Raw genomic sequence first — 23,757 nt, 5'->3', positions numbered from 1 at the left:
ATTTCACCTATTTGTGAAAACGGACCACATGGAGGTCGGCATGGATGTAAATTGAAATAACTGATTTGCTTTGGACACTTAAAGGCAGCTGAAAGGAGCTGTAAACACAACAATGACGTACTGTATTATCACCTTTAGCAAACAGTTGCCTATTTATTACACATCCAGCAGAGGAGCAACGTTAATTAATTTGGTGTTGTGTTTGTGTCCACCAGACATTAATCAATAAATAAGTCTTTGTGGGTTCATTGCTACGAGTGACCCATTTGACGTAGTAGTAGTCATGTGATCCATTATTGATATAATAGTCGCTTTGAGGAACTGACTTAGGGAAATTGATTCTGAACTAAGATTCAACACACTAAAAAGTATTCGATGTGCATGCACACACACACACACACACACACGCCAATATACAAAATAATGACACATTCTCAGAGGAGTTACTGATCCAGGCTATGAAACAGAAAATGACATACTGTACATAGTCATAAATATAAATGTTGTAAATGTCACATCTGTTTTTATGACTCTCTCTCTCTGTCTTTCTGTGCCGGTCTCGTTTTCTTTGTTTTTTTATTTGTAGAACCACGAGTTTGTGGACGAGCAGTATTACCAGCAGAGCTACCTGGAGGCAGGGCTGCAGAATTACCCTTCTCGAAGTCCTTCCCTCAACAGCCAAGATGGAGTGACGGGCACATGCTGCACCCGCCGAAGCAAGAAGCACCACACCCCTTTACCGAATGCCAGTGCCCCGGCACACATGCAGCCTTTGACACATGCACACAAGCACCAACAATGCTTGCAGGAGCTCAGCACCATCCACATCCAGCCCCTCAGCACCAGGTGAGCACAGGAGAACTCTTTAGTATCCTGCAACTTGTGTGCTCTATGATGGCAAAGTGATGTATAATGTTGAATCCACTCCTTGGTTACTCTTACACAGCTATATGCTGTATAATAAGATTATGATGTGCAGACAAAGGGCTGTTTACTTCTCTAGTGTGCTCATGTTTCCTCAACCTGCCTCATGAAGTTATTTTTGAATCTGAATGATGTGTTTGATAAAAAACAAAAATGTTGGTATTCAGAAGCCAAAAAGGAAAAGATGGATCCACTTTTTCTTTCTTTTGTAAAAATACGTAAATTATGTTTGGCCTTTCATCATCTGCACTGGTAGTACAACATCTTAGCAAGTCACTTCGGTAACACTTTAAATGTATTTCTATAATGCACATTAATCTTATTCTACCGAAATGGCCCGTGTTGAACAATGAACTATTATAAATATAATAAGCGTTTTAAGCAGCGGCTGTTTCGTCTCTTTGCTTTTATACTCTTTGAACAAAAGGAAAAGGAGCACATATTCTGACTAGTTTCACTGCAGTATGTGTAATCCTGGGGCAAATTATGATGAATGAAAATTTCAAAGAAAATGAATAAATGTATGAATATCAAGAAAATACAACTATATAATCTCAACATTTCTTTTTAGCTTTGGTGAGGCACTGCCTACCCAGCCTACCGCACATCACTGCAACTTGGTGGGGATATTTGTAATTGTGTGGTTGAATATTCACTCACCTTTTATCTCTGGACTGGTCCACCAACACCAAACATTAGGGGGTGTTAAGCTTGCTTGACGCTCATCTTTTCTCACCAGCCACAGTTTGCTGTTGTTTCTAAGCTTGTTTGCAGGAAACAACTGACCACAGTTTCATTAGCAGCTGTGTAGAGCAGAGTTTGGTGTTGAGTCTCAGTGGGTTTGACACTACAATCAACACTTTCACAATTGAACCTGTTTTTTGTTTTTTTATCTGTTTGTTCATCTTGAAAGGGGTAAAAGGTATACTTTTGTTAAAGCCACCTCCAAGACAATTTTATGCTTTGGGAGACAATAAAATCAACTTTGACCTTGAACAGTAGCTGTCAGAAGACAGAGGAGGGTTTCTCATTACCTTTTTTTCCTCAACCAGAACTGGTCTTGGACATGAACCAGTAACTTTTTATAAAATGTTTCCGTATAGACAAACCATCCTAAGCCTTAATTTTCTGTCCTTTAGACCATTATACGGTTTTAAACATAAACATTCTAAATGTGTCACAGTTTATTTCCTGTTGCAATGTATGTAAATAACATCAGCTGACAGGAAGTAAACATGGACCCAAACTGCTGCCTAGCAACGCAATTCCGTTGAAATGCACTAAAACGGAGCATTTCAGACAGAGTGTAAATACAGGTATATTCAAGCAGACAGTAGGAGGAAAATAATGTGTTTTTTGAACATTACAGCATGCAAACATGTTCTAGTAGAAACACAAAATACAAGTATGAACCTGACAATGAGCACGATATGGGACCTTTAACAGAACTAGTGGCAAAACAAAGAAGGTATATTGCCAAGAAGTGAAAGTCACCTGTTCGTTCCATTGCAACATCAGCCATTTTGGACGGACATCAAACTTTTTGTAAAATGTTTCTATATATAGACAAACCATCCTAAGCCTTCATTTTCTGTCCTCCTCTCCTTCCTGTAGCCGCTCCAGTCTGAACATGCGCGTAGACGAGCCAGCATCCCTCAACTGCCAGAGCAGCCAGATCACCACAGCAATCATCAGCATCCCCACACCTCCAGTGACGACCCCTGAGGGCGATGCTCACCTGCCCGCAGGTCCCATCCACCAGAACGTTGTGAAGGTGTCCGCACTGTGAAGAATAGAGTGCAGGCGCAACGCACAGAAAGACAGATAAAGACTCAAAGAGACAGACTGAGGGACAGAGGAGGACTGGGAATGATGGAAGAGAAAGGCATTCAGAGTCCTAGTCTGGCCGTGGTGGAGCCTGTCCTCTGCTGGTCATGTACTGTAACGACATGGACTCCCTGTACAGTCAGAGGATGGCTTTTAGATACAGTGTGTTCATGTTAGTGGTTGGTTGGCACGCATGTGTGGGAGTGTGTGTGGGTGAAAGAGTGGAGAACATGTGTAGGGAGTCATTTTAGATGGCGCGTGACTGTGTGCCTCCCAAGTGTCTGAGATGTGTCACTGTGCACAAAGCACCTTTTTTTTGATTTTCGCTTCAGTTTGAATCTTATGGTCTGTTTTTAAGCAGGATATATAAGGGAAAAAGAAGGAAAACAAGACATTATCAAAACGTCTTTCCACAGATTTAACCCTTGCCCTTTTGTTTTGTGTCATTTTGGTCCACTCAACCTGTTGATAGATAAATATGCCGCCATTCTTTTTCAGGTCCACTTGAGTGAAAAATCCTTTAAAAGATGAAACATGGTAGGTGTGTGATGTGATGGCGTTACCAATGAGTTTCATATTTATGAATGAGTGTATGTGACTTTTTGCTAGATAGAGGAATCGTGATGTTTTGGAATTAGGAGGTATGTGCCTGTGAGTATGAATGTGTGAGGATGTGTTTGTCTCAGTCGATTGAAAACGTGTGTTTCAATTCTTCTGGAAGTCCATATGGCTCAGTATATGGTATATTTGACTAGCTGCCACTCTGAAGAGTTCGTTGTACACATTTCTGCCAGAAATTCTCAGCTACAGGCCTTTTTACACAATATGTGCCTGTTGCTGGAGTATAAAGAGATTTATTTGTTTTTATAGTTTTCTGATCCCTGTTCTTTTCCCCCATTTCGGCTGCTACAGCCCGACAGACCTCAAATAACTCAATTCTATAAACAAAGAAACCAAAAAAAAAAGTACATTTTGAAATCAAATCACCACTATTTAAAAGCACAAGGCGTTTGCTGAGAATTTCTGACACAAATCTGTCCTGAGCCCCGGGTTCTTTGTGAATATTGTTAATAGAATATTTTGTAATATTTGACCATCGTTTGGCAGAACCAGTGAAGCTGTCTTCTCGTTCTCTTCTCTTTCTCCCTCAGTCTGTCTTTTCTCTCTCTTGTTGTTATCCTGTTGTATCCCTACCTCCTGTGTGAACAACAGTATGCTTTCAGTAGTCTTTATAGCTGTCAACGTTTTTTCTTCCCTAAACTCAGCGGGCATTTTTTCAAAGTTGTTGAGTATGTGTACTCTATGTGGTTAGGAAACTTGGTGTTTGTACTTTTTGTCCTCCTTGGTGTTTCAAAAGGATTTTATTTACTTTATCTCCTGGAGAACTTAAAGCAGGGCAGTCTGCTGTAACGGTGACCACAGAGACACAGTCGGAAGACACTGGATGAGCCTTCCACAGATCTCTGTCACCAAAATATGTGCTATTCTGTCTCTCAACTCACAGTCCTGACATGTAAGTATTACTTATCATCAAAGTTGACCTTTGTAACTATGGACGGCGACCTTTTTAGCTCTGCTAACCTCCTAGCTGATGCCTCCCTGTTGGCCTTTTTTCATCTTGAATGTCATTGTGAGTCCAACAGCTACACAGCGAGGTCTGTCTTTAGGTGGACGATGAGACCACTGATGGGGTTTCTCCAATGCAGGGCAGAGCAGCTTCAGTCACAGCAGACTAAGCGTCCACTTCTGCTCCGCATAGATGAAATCAAAGGTTGATCAAGAGCACACGGACAAGGCTAGAGATGCATTAATATATCAGCTTACTGTCCATATCAGCCAAGAGCATATTTCAAAAGCAATACTGGATTTGGACTAATATCACGTCTGCCCGTATGTAGTTGTCAAACAGGTTTTTTTTTCTGTAGAAGTAGACTAACAACTAGCAGCAAAACGTATAGTCTTTTTTTAAAAAGTATTTAATTACCTTAATATGGAGACATCTGAAAAGCGTAACCAGTTTTACACATGCATTTGTACTAAGACTTACAAAAAAACACATAAGATTATCATCATATCAGCCAATATGAGTGGAACTATAAGGCATAATTGGTACCATATCAGTGCATCACTACACAAGGTCCCTTAGACTCCTCTGTTGTGCTTTAGTTCCCTCTGATCCTGAGGTTAGTACCCGCCCCCTCCCAAAAAAAAAGCCAAAAGTATTTGACAGAGTTGGAACAGGATGTGTTTTGCCTTTGATATTCCTACCAAACACCTAGTACTACTGCTGGTAATGTAGTACTGTGCACGGTGACAACAGCTGCCTAGATCCAGTATTAGAGTTTAGTCAAACTGTGCGCAAATTTACCTGGAGTAAAATAAGAAGACAAGCACAGACAAGCAGAGCTTTTTCAATGTAATTTTAAAAGTGAGGCTGAAGACTTCATATTCACAGCATCAAGTCCGACATTTAGAATATACTGAAAACTACAACAAGGGTATGACATATGGCAGAGGCGAGGTTCCCTGTATTTTGTTTTTGTTGCTAGGACAGTGATTCAACGTGAGTTATCTACTGCTTCCCTGTTTCAAGACAGGTTGTTTTGTGTCAGCTGCACTTTCAAATGACACCGTTTGAATTATTATGTAAGCATATTTCCGCTCAAAAGTGTCAAAGGATTGCATTTTTATTTACAAACAACAAAAACAGAGGTCTGTGATTGTGTTTCTCTCGCTCTCTCTCTCTTTCTCTGTTATGTACTCTCCTTTGATTGTCTTTTTTCTGGGCTCAGTCAGTTTTCCTCTCACTCTTTTGCTTTGCCCTCTTATGCCACCTGTCGTTGTTGAGACTACTGCTGTGCGTATCTTGTCAGGTGTTGGATATTATTTATGACCTTGTCTTGTGTCCCAACTGTGAAACGCCTGATAAAACATCTATATCTGCCACAAATACAAATATCTGTGGGCTCTCTTCTTCACTCTGTGTCTGCGTTAAACATGAGGTAGTGGCTGGTGCATGTTTAGCTTCAGTGGTGTTTTCAATTCCCTCAAAAAGTGTACATGTGACCCAAATGTTCGTAAAGTATTGAGCCTTCAGGCCCTCCGTTTTAGGGGACACCCTGGGATGGAGGAGAAGATCTTGCGGAGTTCAGAGCGAAACTGTCTGGTGACTAAAGTGTAGATGAGGGGATCCACTGCAGCCTGCACACACGTCAGCACCATAGCCGATGTCTCCAGCTCCATCTGCAACTATGGGGAAAACAGGAGTAAGCTTAGGATGGTGCCATAACACAGAATTAGGGCTGTCCTGAATATCATTTTTTTGGGGGGGCTTTGAGGCTTTGGTGAGAAATATTTGAAGGTATTCAAAGTTTTGCGGCCCAGCAGGCTGACATGTTCTTCTGTCTGTCTGTCTGTCTGTCTGTCTGTCTCCATCTCCCCCGTTTCAATACCAGAGACAGCGCCGCTGCTTCACTGCTGTCCACACATACATCTCTATACACAGCAAACAGCCATATCCGTCTGAGAATAACTAATAATAATTAATGTTGAATAAGAGTAATGTGCGATTATTCCTTATTTAAGGGGCTATTTTGGGATTTATACTTTATTTATTAGTACATACTTACATAAAAAACAACAACGAAGCATTCGAATAGTGATTTGGAGGTTGATTACCATGGCAACGGTCAAAGTTTCGAAGCATTCGGGTCAGCCCTACACAGAATATCATTTCAAAATATTTCTGCAGGACAGCTACAGTATGATCTATTATTTTCATTAAAGATTAATCGGTGGATTATTCTTTATTATTATTATTATTATTATTATTTGATTAATCATTGAAGAAAGAAATGGCAAAAAAAAAGGCCCACCATATCTTCCTAGATACCAAAGTGCTATGTTATTATTGCTTATGTTGTCTGACCAACCGTCCAAAACGCAAACAGATTCAGTTTGATTATTTGATTCTTGATTGACAAAATTGTTGATGATTCATTGATTAATCAACTACTGCTATGATGCATTATTGCACTGAGTGATCAGTAAAACAGAAGTAGCTGTGCAATGCATTGCAATAGTTTTTGAGGCTGTGGTTTTGTTATTTGGAAAGATGTTTAATATTATTTTTTTTACAGCTCCTTTGGAGAACATAAACATCCTATATTACAAGAATGTATTGCAGGACTGACAAATTAGATTGTATTGTACAGGCCTTTTTACACAATATGTGCCTGTTGCTGGAGTATAAAGAGATTTATTTGTTTTTATAGTTTTCTGATCCCTGTTCTTTTCCCTATTTCGGCTGCTACAGCCCGACAGACCTCAAATAACTCAATTCCCTAACAAAGAAACCTCCCAAAAAAAGTACATTTTGAATTAAAATCACCACTATTTAAAAGCACAAGGCGTTTGCTGAGAATTTCTGACACAAATCTGTCCTGAGCCCCGGGTTCTTTGTGAATATTGTTAATAGAATATTTTGTAATATTTGACCATCGTCTGGCAGAACCAGTGAAGCTGTCTTCTCGTTCTCTTCTCTTTCTCCCTCAGTCTGTCTTTCTCTCTCTTGTTGTCATCCTGTTGTATCCCTACCTCCTGTGTGAACAACAGTATGCTTTCAGTAGTCTTATTATTATTACAAGGATTCGGTTTATCATATATTTTAGTCTTGTGTGTGGGCAGTAATGAAAAAAAAGCTGCTATACACACTCACTTTGTCCGTGTCCTGCCACGAGATGACGTTCACTAGCAGAATAACCACCATGGGCACCCAGAAGAGCGTGAACGCGATGATGATGTACCCAAACCGCTGGGCCAGCTTCCCCTCCAGATGTTTCTTCCCCCGCTCCCTGGCCCCGGGTGTCAGGAGACACACCGCCCCCACGATCTCCGGAGGTCTCCCCCCTGAGGCACGTCCTCCCGTGGACAAGCCAGGGAAGGGAGCACTGGCTTGGGCCACCAGGAGCACCGTCCGGTGGGGCGGAGCTGTCCGTGGTGCTGACGCAGGGACACTCATCCAGCCCCAGACGTGCTCCGACACCGTCGGCCTCAGCTGGACTCCCCGGCTGAACACTTTCTTTCTGTGCCGCCTCACGACTTTGAAGATCCGCACGTAGTGGATAACGATCACAGTCAGAGACAACCCCCACACCGGGACCAGCACGTAGGGTCCAAACGGATCCGAGTAGTACTGGAGACGCTGATCGTCGCCGTGCACCCCGAGGTGCGGACGGCAGAGCATGTAAAAGAGCGCCTTTTTGGACAGAGTCAGAGAGATCACAGCCAGGATGAGGCCGCATGCCCAGATGGACAGGATCCAGAGACGCACCCTGGCTTTCCTCCTCTCGGTTTGGAAAGGAAACGCGATGGCTTGGAAGCGCTCCACGCTGATGCTGACCAGCGTGAGCAGCTGGACGCAGCTGCACAGGGCGTAGGTGAACTGCTGCAGGGTGCACACCGACACCGACACCTGGCTGTCCTTCCCGTAGCGCAGGAAAGAGAAGAGCAGCAGCGGGGTGTCCACGGAGCACTTGAGGAGGTCGCTGGCGGCCAGGCTGACCAGCAGCGCGTTGTTGAACGTCTGCAGGCTCTTGGTCCTGAAAACAACCCAGCACACCCACAAGTTCCCGGGTGAACCCAAGACTAATGTTAAGGCTAGGACCGTGCAGTTGAATATGAGAAACACCCTATCCATGCGCGTCTCATAAAAGTGCGCGCTTGTTTCATTCAAGAAAGTGTCCATAATTCCACCTGCTTCTTCACTCTCATGAATCCGTCATAAATCTGAGCTCTCTCTTTTTTTTTGGTTCATGCTGGACAAATCCGTCTCCTCTGGTTGATGTTGTTATAATAGAGCCATCCACCTTCCAGCATGATGATGATTTAACTTGTTGACATAAAAGCTAAAAAAAGAGCTGAAGTGGGGCCCCTGCTTTTAAATTCATTTATTCAAGGGTGTTTGCCTTTTGTTTTTTTGCCCAGCACTGATTGGTTCAATGGTCGAATGGTTGATTAGTCTGTAATCAGGAGCATGAGGAGTTGTCTGACCTTGCCATGCCCCATGCTCGAGAGATTACATGCAGTAAATTGCACAGTTTTAGCCCCTTCTTCACTTTCCTCTTTAAAACGTCAGCTTTGAATAATGGCTAGTGACGTGGATGATCTGTATGCTCTATGTTAAAAAACATAAGGATAATCTATTTTCACACAATTTATTAACCAATTTATGCCCAAATAATATCTACTATGATAAGGAAAATTGTCACATTTGTTCTGATTGGTTAAAAGTCTTGTGGTACTGATAAACTTTGGGTAAGTATCTGAAAGTACAAGTTTGACATTTTTAGATCACATGAAAAAAAAAAACAAAAAAAAAAAAAACTTTTATTAACTAAATCGAATGAGGAAAAATGCTAAAATTGTGTTTATTAAATGTTTGCTTGCACTTGCATATGTGCGCAGAGCTTTGATATTCAACTTGTTATGAGTTCATCCCAAATACTTGATTGTGCTCCTTGTAGTTTCTGAGACACAGATCTTTTCTTGTAACAGGAGAGACTTCAGAGACCAGCACACGGATTTAAGGCAATCAACTTTATTCGAAGACTATAACGTTTCGACGCCAGCTGCGTCTTTATCAGAGTCAAAACTCTTGACTCTTGAGTGAAGACGCAGTTGGCGTCGAAATGTTATAGTCTTCTAATAAAGTTGATTGTCTTAAATCCGTGTGCTCCAGTGTGTTTTGGACCCGGTCTCTGAAGTCTCTCCTGTTACAAGATTGCCCTATTCTGTGAGCACTGGACAGGCCTACTATTCCTCCCTCCGACATCCAACCTCCTTTCTTTACAGCCATTTTGTTATCATATACTGTATTTATATAACATTTGGTCACATGGGACTGCTGTTTTTTCTGAAAAATATAATGAAGCAAAAACAGTAGTCCCATGTGCCCAAATATTAGATATAGTATGATAAGAAAAACTCACTTTTACGGTTTGACCGTTTTCTAAAAATGTCTTCACATTTGTGCATAAGTGAGCCCAGAGAACGCTTCCACTAAAAGAAATGAAATGGGCACAAATGGCTTAATATAAAAACATGAGATAGTTTCACAGCATGTGAATGTGTAGAGCTATAACAAAAGAGGGCTTTGATGTTCCATATTAGTTATTTAATAGAAAAGTAACTGGAATGAATTCACTGAAAAAAATACACACTCAAAGAAATTAAGTGCAATGTGTGAGACCAGAAGTGCAATTCACTTTTTGCAGGGGACATTCAGACACATATTCTAACTAGAAAACTGGATGTCCTGATCAACAGTATCTAGATAATAGGTCAGTGTTTCAAGAGTTCTTCCATGTAGACAGCGTTCATACGATACGCTGCCATCCAGTTGTGGGCTACACTGTAGTAGCTGTGGTAACCTTGCTCTGGAGAAGGAGGCATGGAGGCGTAGTAATCCTTCCAGGCTCTGTAGCTGGCTCTCCAGTAAGCACTCCACTCCTCCTCTTCTTCACTATCATCATCATGTTCTTCTTCTTCATCCCTTTCCCTCTTTTGCTCTCTGTTCATCTTCTCTGAAAACCGTTTCCCAGTCTTTTCTTTAATCTTTCTGGATCCACTTCTGCCCGTTTCTGCCGGAGCCGTCTGACTGGGATGCCCGCTCGATTCAAGGATCGGTGCGGAGTCGTAGTTCTCGGGCTGAGACAGAGCTCTCCCGCTTGATGCGCAGGCCGTCTGGTGATACATTTCAGGTGCAGAAGCTTTGGATATAGTGGTCCCTGCCTTTGGTTTGGACACAGCGGGTGTTTGTCTGGCTTCAGGCTGAGGCTTAGTGATCGCTCTGTGTTCGACTCCTCTGGTCTGATTTGCCTCGTCATCCTCGTGCGAGTTTGAGGGACCAGAAACTGACCTTGGAGGTGAAAAGTCAGATTTCCATCGTCGTCTCTTTTGTTTTAAACTTTGAGCACCGTCGTCATTAAGTATGAACGACTCTCTGTGCCCGTTTGGATCCTCGTCCTCTCGACCTCCAAACTCCCTGATGACCTCCACTGACCTTCCCAACCCGGTGGTAATGAAGCTGTGGAAGTCCTGCTCAGCCTCCTCAAAGGTCATAAACTTTGACCCACAACTCTTGAACGAGCTGAGAGGAGGGATCTTTGGCAGAGCGTCTTGCATCTCTTTCCGAGTGGGCGCCGCCCGAGGAAGATGCTCCTTTGCAGGATATACGTTTCTAGGATTCCCTTCTTCGCGTGCTCCCAGCCTGGGTGTTGGACGGATCTTCTCTGGCTTCCTCTCTTCGCTGTGCTCCGGAGCTTGATCCGCGATCGGCTTGGCAGGCTTCTTCTTCTTCTCTGTCCGGGAGGAGAGCTGTGGTAAGGGTCCTGGAGTGGAGGCCTCAGCGCAGACATCCCAGTCACATGGCTCGTCCATCAACCCGGACTCTATGGTGGCTAAAAGCACAGAAGACCAAAACAAATTTAATAAAATCACATTGAATTAAAGGCTTTGTTTTAAAAGAGAGGAAAAAAAATACACATGTAAAACTCTTCACAGGCATGTGGGCAGAACTCACATGGCAACGCAGACAAACTCAGGCCGCACTTTTGAGCGATGGCCATCATCTTGTTCTCCTCCTCGCCATGGCAACAGTAGGTAACAGCCAACCCCTGAGTGCCTACAAAACAAAACGTAATCCTGATGAGAACCCATTCAAGTAATAGGGAGGGATGAAGGAGGGTGAGAGGATGGCAGGTACACACAGAGAGACAGAAAGTGTGCGCAAGCAAAGATTGAATTACCCTCCGTTTCCAAGACAACGCACAAGTTGAGTTAAGATGATTATAATTAAATGCAGATGATTAGGGACCTCTTGACCTTGCCAGGTGGGTCGCACTTGCTAATACTGCAGATACTTGAGCTAATCTTCAAAATGGTGTTTAAAGCAGATCAAGTCCAATTCAGAGCAACTTAACAGCTGAAACGCACTGTTTTTATACAAATAATACACGACCAGGAGAGAAACGGATACCTGCGAAGGCTGCAACACTGAACATCAACAATGGGCTGCATCTGTTGCTATATGATTTTTTACTACTTGAAAATGTTGAAACTGAAAATATATGCTATCTTTGAAACATTCCCTCTGAATAAGAATGAATGAATGCAGCAAAACAAAGCAATTCATCTTTTTTTTAACTGCGAGCAAAAATTAAATTTAAGCTATTTTAGTTTGGGGTTTTGAGTCAAGTCAGTCTGCACATCTGGAAACAACAGGTTGCTTTTATCAAAATGTGGATCATTCTGGGTGATTTCACAAAATGTGTAAATGCTCAATATCACACAACACACAGCTGTTGTTGATTCTAATTGCTTGTTTCAACCAAACAGTATTGGAGACTAACCGAAGCGGCCAGCCCGTCCAATTCGGTGCATATAGGTCTCCCAGTCTTTCGGCACGTCCAGGTTTATCACCAAGTTCACTTTCTCTGCATCTATACCTCTGGATGTCTGAGAGGAAGGGAAGAACAACTGGGATTAAAGAACAGAAACTGATCATAAAGCCTTGTATAACACTTATAAGAGATACATGAAGACAAGAAGATGGGTGTCATGTGGAAAGCAGCACAATGGAGGATGTGCGTGTGTGTGTGTCTCACCAGGTCAGTGGAGATGAGCACCCTGCACTGGTACTGTTTCAATTTGGACATGGCCTCCAGTCTCTGGTCCTGAGTCAGACCACCTGCACACGTCATCACACACAGTCACATTAAATCACATCAGTTGAAATCAGCTCCTGCTCAGAAAGCCAGAATGTCTTTCACAAAAGCCAAAATGTAATGACAAACGCTTCAAGATCATTTGCAATCAGTCATTTTTTCCATTTAGTCAATTAATTGCTAACTGTATGAGATGTCAAATAATGACAGAGGCCTATGACAAGTTACACAACCCCAAACAGATGCCTGGCAAACAGCGAAAAAAGCCAAAAGTAGCCAATTTACAATCTCACAAAAAACAGAAATGTGAGCTAATGTAACCATCAAATATTTGACATTTTGACTTTTTTTTTACTATTACTTCTAACTATTATTCAATTAATGATCTAGAGCTGCAACGATTAATCGATTAAAATCAAATAAGTTGTCAACTATTACATTTATCACCAACTATTTTGATGATTGATTAATTGGTTTGAGTGATTTTTAAGAAAAACAAAAGTATAAATTCTCTGATTCCAGCTTCTGAAATGTGAATATTTTCTGCTTTCTTTACTCCTCTATGACAGTAAACTGAATATCTTTGAGTTGTGGACAAAACAAGACATTTGGGAAACACTGATCGACATTTTATAGACCAAACAACTAATCAAATTAATTGAGAAAATAATAGACTAGAGAATAGATTAATCGACAATGAAAATAATCCATTAGTCGCAGCCCCTATAATGATCAATAAAATGATCATCAATACATTTTCTGTTGACTGAGATATCATGTCATTACTACAAAAATCCCCATCTCCTCACCTGAGATACAAACAGCAGGTAAACCTTTGGAGGACAGGATGTCTGCCAGGTGCTGAGCCCTGTGGGAGCAAACCAACACCGTTTCTCAGACAAACATCATCATCAATTTTCAGATTCTAATGAATGAGATGTATTTTTCTTGGTGATAAAAAAAAGATAAATCAAGAGAACCTATGAGGCCATGGGTGAACATTAAAATACCTTGTGTGTAGGTTGGAGAACACCAGAGCCTGGTTGAATGGGATCTTACTGAAAAGCTCCAACAGGTGCTGCACCTTCTCCTCGAAAATCTTGTGAGGTAGCGGATGGGACTGCACCAGCTTGTAATACTGCTTCAGACCTGGCGGTGGGCACACAAGGACAACATACATGGGAGAATATCAAGTCAAGCTAAAAAACATAACACCCGGGAAATCAGCCAGAGTGCTTTTGGTGGGATGTGTGTACACAGTCACTGTATCTGTGAATTAAAATCAAGGCTCGTTATCTCAGACTCAAAAAAAGCCATTTTCCACCAACAACAAAGTTAATCACAAACTTCAAAAGGTAAACATGAGGCCGAAATTTGATTCTGTCAAAGAGATGAGTGTTTTCAGAACGGGCTTTATTATGTTACTCTTTGCTTACTGTCAATCCTCTCCCACCCTTCAGGAAGAAAGAACATTTTCTGCCAGGAAATAACACTTTAAAACATGTCACATTACAAACTTTATTAACCCATCAATGTTGTCTTATTATGGGTAGTCTCTGTTAGCTAAAACAGCAGTTAATTGTTGAAACTGTACGGTTTAAATATGTTAAAGGGATAGTTCCGAGTGTTTTGAAGTGGGGTTGTATCCGTAGTCAGTGTATTACCGTATTACAGTATTACAGTAGATGACGGTCAGCAGGTCCCGCTTTACCATGCCGTCAGACAGCCCTTTCCAATGAGGGAAGTGAAGACGTTGTATCCATCTATGCTCTTGTCAAAGCCACCAGACTACATTGAAAGTAATTTTACCTCGTAGAACATAGCAGTCGCTGGTCTACCGCTGCCTCGATCGGTTAGTTTGTTAGTGTTATTGTGCGACTATTGGTTAGTTTGGATTCGCCAAAGTCACACAAGACCAGCAACCCCTGTGTTCTGTGCGGTAAAATTACATGTTTTTTCAATGTAGTCTGGTGGTTTTGGCAAGAGCATAGATGGATACAACGGCTTCACTTCCCTCATTGGAAAGTGGTGAAAATATTCTAAATATTGCATACACTTAAACTGATATTGATTTTTTTTTAGGTGAGCCTTTCTTTTAGGTGAATAAAATACATTTTGCTGATGCCCCCGTCCACAGCAGTACATGACTTTGGTTCCGTGTGGTAACTCATGTCTGTTTCTCCAAACTGGCGGCATGCCGACCGTCATCTACTGTAGGTAGACACTGACTATGGATAAGTAACCTCATACAACCCCACTTCAAAACACCCAGACCATCACTTTAACTAGACATAGCTGATCGGCTAAGTAATCTGCTTAATATAAAGTTATGTTTTAACCCTTTAAATTAGCTTTTTGTGGTAACAATGACAGCAGCACACCTGACCATGGTCTTACCTTTGAGGCCCATGTCCTTGGGATTGAGTCTGACAAAAGTGGGCTCTCTCATGTAGCGGGTAAGGTGCTGAGCAAGGGATTCTGGGTAGGTGGCAGAGAGCGCGAGCATCTGTTTGTTGACGGGCAGAGAGGAAAAGATCCAGCTGAGGAGACAAGTGGAGGAGGGTGGGTGAATTTCAGCATGTGCGTTTTTGTAAAGGAGCGTGCAATTTAAATGATATTTCATTTATACAGATTTGGCTCCAGTCTAAGAACTCTGGTTGAATAACATCACCATCCTGCTGCCGTATCATATCATTAAATAGGAGTACGATTATAGCGGTTTCTGTCCGTCTTACTTTATCTGTTCCTGGAAGCTGCCCTCCTCCAGCAGCTTGTCTGCCTCATCCAGAACAAACAGTCTGATGCTGGCGGTGGATAACATGCCCAGCTCGATAAGCTGCTTGATACGACCTGCATACATAACCAGATGCATGTTACAAAACACAAGTAACAGTGTGGCGGTTACATAAACAGGCAATGCCTCTCTAGTAATCGTTAGGGATGCACCGATACCGGATCGGACATCGGGCCGATACTGACTCAAATAGCTGGATCGGATATCGGTGACAACGGGGCCGATCTATTCAATTCAATTTTATGTTTAAATACTATATACATTATAGACTTGAATTTTAATCCCTGTTCATTTTGAAGATTTTTTACCAAGTTGCTGGTGCATGATTTATTATTTTAATGATAAATAACAATTCAGTAAATGAATGTATTTATTTGTTACATTTAGTTTGATAAAGTTAGGAAGGTGATGTTTAAGTCAAACCTGATGTTGCCTTGTAGACATAAAAGAATGATCCATCACTTCCGCACAGTGAGCTTATTAATTAAATACTGGTATCGGATCGGTACTCTGTATCCGATCCGGAAAGCCCAGGTATCGCTATCAGTATCGGGAATGAAAAAGTTGGATCGGTGCATCCCTAGTAATCGTCCGTTGGCCTCTCACCGGGTGAGCCCACCGCTACGTGGCACTTCTTCAGATGGGTTTTGTCCTGACTCACAGGCCGGCCCCCGATGAACACATGGCACTCGAGGCCCTCCATGGCGCAGCCTATGGCCATCACTACAGAGTGGATCTGCACCGCTATCTCACGGGTCGGAGCAAGGACGAGAACCTGCAGGAGGAAGACAGGGGCAGTTTTATGAAGAAAGTTAAATGTCAACAACCACTTACATTTGATTGGCAGCAGATTAAGGATGGACTGGTGTGGGATGGTCCCCGAATCAGTAAGACCCCGCTGCAGCTAATATGACCAGATGTACCTATATGCTTTATTGCCCTCTTTCATTTACATTTCTGACACTGAGCAGCTTAAACTCATCAGATTAAGACCCTCAAAACCAAAGTGATTACTTCTCATGACCACCTGTTGTTGAGCAGTAGTGAATTTCAAAATAAAAGTTTTATTTTCCCCTCTGAATTTGTATTATTATTATTCATTAGAACAATGGTTCCCAACTTTTTTCCTTAAGGGACCCTTTTTCTATCGTTCAGTAAGCTGACGACCACTGACTGAAGTGACATATTTTATAGATATGTCATATTATATTCAATGCATAACAATAACAGAAGAGAACAAGTCCAAAGGCCTTGGGAAGGAGGTTATGTTTTCACTGGTGTCTGTCTGTCTGTCTGTCTGTCTGTCTGTCCGTCTGTCTGTGGCGAGACTCCGAGGTGCGTTATACAGACATAACAAGGCTGCTGAATGAGAGAGGCATCCGCCGATACGTTACACTGAAACACACCGTGTTAATAATAAGCCGACCACCTCAGGGTACCGCCAGCTGGGAGCTGTGATCTGTTTTTAAAGTCAGGCACCTTGGCGGAGGTCTGCGCTCTCCGATTGCCATTCTAGTTATCACTATAATTCCATCCATAAGTAACACAATGACAGAATGTATGACTATGGGCTTTATACACTTTCTATCAGATGAGGGACCCTGGGACATAATCATATCAAATGGGGGTCCGTGGTCTTATTTGTGTCAGTTTAAGGGTCCTTGATGTGAAAAAGTTTGGGAACCAGTGCATTAAAGATGCCTGAAGACTGATAAATACTTTACTTTTTAAAAAAGCACACGCATCCCTAGAATCCGCTCACCTGAGTTGCAGCATTCTCCAGGACCAGCGAGTCCAGGGCGATGGTGCAGAACACGCACGTCTTCCCCGTGCCAGACTTGGCCTGTACAATCAAATCTGAAACAACAGACGGACAATGTAGGGCTGCACAATTAGTCTGAATAATCACCGTCACAATTTGGGCTTCCACATTTAATTAGACTTGATTGCGTGAAATATTGATGCTACACCGTGCAGAGTGCCCAATCTGCTGCATCGAATCAAGTGCTTCCTATCCACAAACTGGCTAAACTGTCTGACCAATCAGAGGTGTTTACTTCAAGTACACTGTGATTAACCGCTCTCTGCTTCACAGCTGCAGGCGAGAGCTTTTTCACTACACAGACAAACCTGCAAGTGGAAATATCTCCTATGTATACATGATTTTATCCGGTTTCCAAATTTTTTCTTCTGAAAGTAAAACATCAAAGTACAATTAACCATTTTATTCCTAAAGAATGATTTAAAATCAAGGTGAATAAATTGAGCCATCATCGTGCAGCCTAAAGTAAAAAGGGTGGTATCTAGCCATGCAGACTATGCTGGTAGGATCTGAAATACCAGCCAGTGTTAAACGTTTAACTACTTTCTACTGAAAATAGTCACTACGAAAAACTGAAGATTAAACGGACTACCAGGGGCACCATTTCTGGAACCGAAATATGTTGCGGTTCAATTTTTCAATGTCATTTTTCAATGCCGTAAGCACAAGAATCTAAATTTGCCTCCATTGTATTAGCATGGAAGCAGAAATTAATACTGTATCTCAAAACCTGGATTAAACAAAAAAAACATGTCATTTGTCAACATATAATATGTCAATTATTAAGACAAAAGACTGATATCTTCAGCTTTCAGTAGCATCAGTTAATCACTAATTGTAGTCTGTATACATTGGACAGATGGGCATCTGTATAGTTACAAATATTAATTAATTTTCACAACACTTAAGGATTAGATTGTTGTATAGTTTCAGTCAGAAAATCTTAATGCTGGATGATAGAAAAGACCGTATACACATGAACTCATATTAGTATTCATGTCCAACAACAACAACAAAGCCATCTGGCAATATCTAATTTACTGTCATATATCTCAAAGAAAAGCAGCAAATCTTCACATTTAACAAGCTGTAACAAGATAATGTTAGAAAGAAACAAGTTACATGAGTAATTGACTATAATAATGATTGAGGATTAATTAAAAAAAAAATAATTGTTTAAATGTTTCCGCTCTATGAAACATGCCCATCAGGGTTTCTTAATGCGCAACATGATGTCATCAAATTAGAGCTGAAACAATTAGTCAGTCATACTATAAAAACTATTTTGGCAATTTGATTAATCGTTTCATTTTTCAAGCAAAAACACCACAGAATATTTTCAGGTTTCATGTTATAAAACAATAATTACTTAGCTTTTCTTTGTAATATGATCGTAAACTGAATCTTTTTTTTTATCTGACTTTGATCAGATAAAACAAGACATATGAAAATGTTACATTGGGCTTTCCTGTTAATTTAAAATTACATTTTTGACTATTGCCCAAATATGCATTATTATACACAAAAAGATTAATCAATAATTGATTAAAAAAAAGAAAACAGCAAACTAATCAATAAAAACTAATAATAGTTCACAATCCCCTTTGCTGCTGTACACTGCAAATTTCCCCACTGAGGTACTAATAAAGGAATATCTTATCTCATCTTATCTTAGATGGGGGACCCTGGGACAACGTGTCCGTTTAGGGGTCCTTGACGTGAAACAGTTTGGGAACCACTGGGTTAATACACAGTTTCTTAATCATGCAAGTTTTTCTAAGACTGCTATTTGAGCTGAATTTGTATGAATTGGTGTTAATAAAAACCCTGAACTTGCTCCATTCACTAAATGTGTCCCAGTTTATTCCTGGTTGCAGTGTATGTGAATGTCATCAGCTGACAGGAAGTACACATGGACCCAAGCTGTTGCATAGCAACGCAATTCTGTTGCAATTCCGTTAAAATGCGCTAAAACGGAGCGTTTCAGACAAGAGGTTACATACAGGCATATTCAGGCAGATAGTATGAGGAAAATAAAGGTTTTTTTTAACATTAAAGCATGTAAACATGTTCTAGTAGAAACACAAAGTACAAGTATGAACCTGAAAATGAGCATCATATGGGACCTTTAATCGTGCATGTTTTTCTATGACTGCTATTTGAGCTGAATGTGTATGAATTAAAAACAACCCTGAACTGGCTCCATTTAGTCTGCAGCACAGCTTGACAACAACATGCACATCTGCAGATTCAGAGGACACATCCAGTCAGTCAGTCAGCAGAAACCTTCAATGCATCCACTATGAAGCACATATATGACCCATGTGGTGGTGACAGTGTGAATGAACCCACCGAGTCCGCAGCGGCCCAGCGGGATGGCCTTCAGTTGGATCGGGGAGGGTTTCTGGAAGCCGGATGAGGACAGTCCGTCCAGCACGGCCTCAGATAACAACAGAGACCTGAAGTCGATCCCCTCCGACAGCAGCACATCATCCGTCCGCTTTCGCGTCTCTATGTCGTGGGCTGCTTTCCTCACGGAGGTCTCCATGCTGACTGACTGCCTGGTCTTGTTTACCAGCCGGAGATGAAACTGTGCTGCTTTAATGCTCCTCAGAGCTGCAGCTGTTTGTTGGTACCGCCCTCTGGTGGCTGGGAGGAGAACTGATCTGAGATCTGAGACCTACTCTCTGCTGCACCACAAGAAGGAGCACCTGCTAGTAAACCATTGTAGTTAAAAAGAGGATGGAGTTGAGGTCTATAGAGGTGCACATTGTTTTTCTTTATAAACTTTAACAATTCATTTTCAACCCAAAGTTTTTGGGTTGCCAGGTTGGGAAAAATCCCTGTTGGGTATAGATAGATAGATAGATAGATAGATAGATAGATAGATAGATAGATAGATAGATTGATTGATAGATAGATAGATAGATAGATTGATTGATAGATAGATAGATAGATAGATAGATAGATTGATTGATAGATAGATAGATAGATAGATAGATAGATAGATAGATTGATAGATAGATAGATAGATAGATAGATAGATAGATTGATTGATAGATAGATAGATAGATAGATAGATAGATAGATAGATAGATTGATAGATTGATAGATAGATGTAGATAGATTGATTGATAGATAGATAGATAGATAGATAGATAGATAGATAGATAGATAGATAGATTGATTGATAGATAGATAGATAGATAGATAGATTGATTGATAGATAGATAGATAGATAGATAGATAGATTGATAGATAGATAGATTGATAGATAGATAGATAGATAGATAGATAGATAGATAGATTGATAGATAGATAGCTAGATAGATAGATTGATAGATAGATAGATAGATAGATTGATAGATAGATTGATAGATTGATTGATAGATAGATAGATAGATAGATAGATAGATTGATTGATAGATAGATAGATAGATAGATTGATAGATAGATAGATAGATAGATAGATAGATAGATAGATAGATAGATAGATAGATAGATAGATTGATAGAAAGATAGATAGATAGATAGATTGATTGATAGATAGATAGATAGATAGATAGATAGATAGATAGATTGATAGATAGATAGATAGATAGATAGATAGATTGATAGATAGATAGATAGATAGATTGATTGATAGATAGATAGATAGATTGATAGATAGATAGATAGATTGATTGATAGATAGATAGATAGATAGATAGATAGATTGATTGATAGATAGATAGATAGATAGATAGATAGATAGATTGATAGATAGATAGATAGATAGATTGATAGATAGATAGATAGATTGATTGATAGATAGATAGATAGATAGATAGATTGATAGATAGATAGATAGATAGATAGATAGATTGATTGATAGATAGATAGATAGATAGATTGATAGATTGATAGATAGATAGATAGATAGATAGATAGATAGATAGATAGATTGATTGATAGATAGATAGATAGATTGATAGATAGATAGATAGATAGATTGATTGATAGATAGATAGATAGATAGATAGATTGATTGATAGATAGATAGATAGATAGATAGATAGATAGATAGATAGATTGATAGATAGATAGATAGATAGATAGATAGATAGATTGATAGATAGATAGATAGATAGATTGATAGATAGATAGATAGATAGATAGATAGATTGATAGATAGATAGATAGATAGATAGATTGATAGATAGATAGATAGATAGATAGATAGATAGATAGATTGATTGATTGATAGATAGATAGATAGATAGATAGATAAATAGATAGATAGATAGATTGATTGATAGATAGATAGATAGATTGATAGATAGATAGATAGATAGATTGATTGATAGATAGATAGATAGATAGATAGATAGATAGATAGATAGATAGATAGATAGATAGATAGATAGATAGATAGATAGATAGATAGATAGATTGATAGATAGATAGATAGATAGATAGATTGATTGATAGATAGATAGATAGATAGATAGATAGATAGATAGATTGATAGATAGATAGATAGATAGATAGATAGATTGATAGATAGATAGATAGATAGATTGATTGATAGATAGATAGATAGATTGATAGATAGATAGATAGATTGATTGATAGATAGATAGATAGATAGATAGATAGATTGATTGATAGATAGATAGATAGATAGATAGATAGATAGATTGATAGATAGATAGATAGATAGATTGATAGATAGATAGATAGATTGATTGATAGATAGATAGATAGATAGATAGATTGATAGATAGATAGATAGATAGATTGATAGATAGATAGATAGATTGATTGATAGATAGATAGATAGATAGATAGATAGATTGATTGATAGATAGATAGATAGATAGATAGATTGATTGATAGATAGATAGATAGATAGATAGATTGATAGATAGATAGATAGATAGATAGATAGATTGATTGATAGATAGATAGATAGATAGATTGATAGATTGATAGATAGATAGATAGATAGATAGATAGATAGATAGATTGATTGATAGATAGATAGATAGATTGATAGATAGATAGATAGATAGATTGATTGATAGATAGATAGATAGATAGATAGATTGATTGATAGATAGATAGATAGATAGATAGATAGATAGATAGATAGATTGATAGATAGATAGATAGATAGATAGATAGATAGATAGATAGATTGATAGATAGATAGATAGATAGATTGATAGATAGATAGATAGATAGATAGATAGATAGATTGATAGATAGATAGATAGATAGATTGATAGATAGATAGATAGATAGATAGATAGATAGATAGATTGATTGATTGATAGATAGATAGATAGATAGATAGATAGATAGATAGATAGATAGATAGATAGATTGATAGATAGATAGATAGATTGATAGATAGATAGATAGATAGATTGATTGATAGATAGATAGATAGATAGATAGATAGATTGATTGATAGATAGATAGATAGATAGATTGATTGATAGATAGATAGATAGATAGATAGATAGATTGATTGATAGATAGATAGATAGATAGATAGATAGATAGATAGATTGATAGATAGATAGATAGATAGATAGATAGATTGATTGATAGATAGATAGATAGATAGATTGATTGATAGATAGATAGATAGATAGATAGATAGATAGATAGATAGATTGATTGATAGATAGATAGATAGATAGATTGATTGATAGATAGATAGATAGATAGATAGATAGATTGATTGATAGATAGATAGATAGATAGATAGATAGATAGATAGATTGATAGATAGATAGATAGATAGATAGATAGATAGATTGATTGATAGATAGATAGATAGATAGATAGATAGATAGATAGATTGATAGATTGATAGATAGATAGATAGATGTAGATAGATTGATAGATAGATAGATTGATAGATAGATAGCTAGATAGATAGATTGATAGATAGATAGATAGATAGATTGATAGATAGATTGATAGATTGATTGATAGATAGATAGATAGATAGATAGATAGATAGATTGATTGATAGATAGATAGATAGATAGATTGATAGATAGATAGATAGATAGATAGATAGATTGATAGATAGATAGATAGATAGATAGATAGATAGATATATAGATAGATAGATTGATAGATAGATAGATAGATAGATAGATTGATTGATAGATAGATAGATAGATAGATAGATAGATTGATAGATAGATAGATAGATAGATAGATAGATTGATAGATAGATAGATAGATAGATAGATTGATTGATAGATAGATAGATAGATTGATAGATAGATAGATAGATTGATTGATAGATAGATAGATAGATAGATAGATTGATTGATAGATAGATAGATAGATAGATAGATAGATAGATAGATTGATAGATAGATAGATAGATAGATTGATAGATAGATAGATAGATTGATTGATAGATAGATAGATAGATAGATTGATAGATAGATAGATAGATAGATTGATAGATAGATAGATAGATAGATTGATAGATAGATAGATAGATAGATTGATAGATAGATAGATAGATAGATAGATTGATAGATAGATAGATAGATAGATAGATAGATAGATAGATAGATAGATAGATAGATAGATTGATAGATAGATAGATAGATAGATTGATAGATAGATAGATAGATAGATTGATAGATAGA

General features: G+C 38.9%; 3 protein-coding genes across 3 annotated transcripts in view; 1 reads left to right on the top strand and 2 right to left on the bottom strand.

The window, feature by feature from the left end:
* Positions 1 to 4,954, top strand: part of kcnd3 (potassium voltage-gated channel, Shal-related subfamily, member 3) — a 127,518-nt gene extending 122,564 nt beyond the window's left edge. The window contains exons 8-9 of the mRNA XM_037772340.1: positions 587 to 846; positions 2,539 to 4,954. Coding sequence (XP_037628268.1) covers positions 587 to 846; positions 2,539 to 2,713 — 435 coding nt within the window. The 3' untranslated portion in view covers positions 2,714 to 4,954. The remainder of the gene's footprint in view (positions 1 to 586; positions 847 to 2,538) is intronic.
* A 568-nt stretch (positions 4,955 to 5,522) lies between these two features.
* On the bottom strand, positions 5,523 to 9,539 carry LOC119489633 (5-hydroxytryptamine receptor 1-like). The gene is made up of 2 exons (XM_037772341.1): positions 7,469 to 9,539; positions 5,523 to 6,000 (listed from the first exon to the last, which is right to left on the bottom strand). The coding sequence occupies exons 1-2, from the start codon at positions 8,495 to 8,497 to the stop codon at positions 5,845 to 5,847; spliced, it is 1,185 nt and encodes a 394-aa protein (XP_037628269.1). The 5' UTR covers positions 8,498 to 9,539; the 3' UTR covers positions 5,523 to 5,844.
* A 364-nt stretch (positions 9,540 to 9,903) lies between these two features.
* On the bottom strand, positions 9,904 to 19,685 carry ddx20 (DEAD (Asp-Glu-Ala-Asp) box polypeptide 20). Its single transcript, XM_037773692.1, has 11 exons — positions 19,445 to 19,685; positions 17,033 to 17,127; positions 15,877 to 16,045; positions 15,212 to 15,326; positions 14,874 to 15,016; positions 13,487 to 13,625; positions 13,286 to 13,344; positions 12,417 to 12,499; positions 12,162 to 12,267; positions 11,333 to 11,434; positions 9,904 to 11,210 (listed from the first exon to the last, which is right to left on the bottom strand). Exons 1-11 carry the CDS (start codon positions 19,638 to 19,640, stop codon positions 10,093 to 10,095), a joined length of 2,325 nt encoding a protein of 774 aa, XP_037629620.1. The 5' UTR covers positions 19,641 to 19,685; the 3' UTR covers positions 9,904 to 10,092.
* Between the last annotated feature and the right edge of the window lie 4,072 nt (positions 19,686 to 23,757).

Source organism: Sebastes umbrosus, chromosome 6 (assembly GCF_015220745.1).
Source record: "Sebastes umbrosus isolate fSebUmb1 chromosome 6, fSebUmb1.pri, whole genome shotgun sequence".
Taxonomy (NCBI): Eukaryota; Metazoa; Chordata; class Actinopteri; order Perciformes; family Sebastidae; genus Sebastes; species Sebastes umbrosus.
Note: the sequence above shows the minus strand (reverse complement) of the source record. Positions and strands in the feature narration are given on the sequence as shown.

Coding starts and splice junctions, on each gene's coding strand:
- LOC119489633 (XM_037772341.1), bottom strand. CDS start 8,497: ATGGACACTTTCTTGAATGAAACAAGCGCGCACTTTTATGAGACGCGC. Junction 6,001..7,468: donor CGTGGCAGGACACGGACAAA/GTGAGTGTGTAT, acceptor TTTTCCCCATAG/TTGCAGATGGAGCTGGAGAC.
- ddx20 (XM_037773692.1), bottom strand. CDS start 19,640: ATGGAGACCTCCGTGAGGAAAGCAGCCCACGACATAGAGACGCGAAAG. Junction 17,128..19,444: donor GCTGGGCCGCTGCGGACTCG/GTGGGTTCATTC, acceptor CTGTTGTTTCAG/ATTTGATTGTACAGGCCAAG. Junction 11,435..12,161: donor TGGACGGGCTGGCCGCTTCG/GTTAGTCTCCAA, acceptor TTTGTTTTGTAG/GCACTCAGGGGTTGGCTGTT.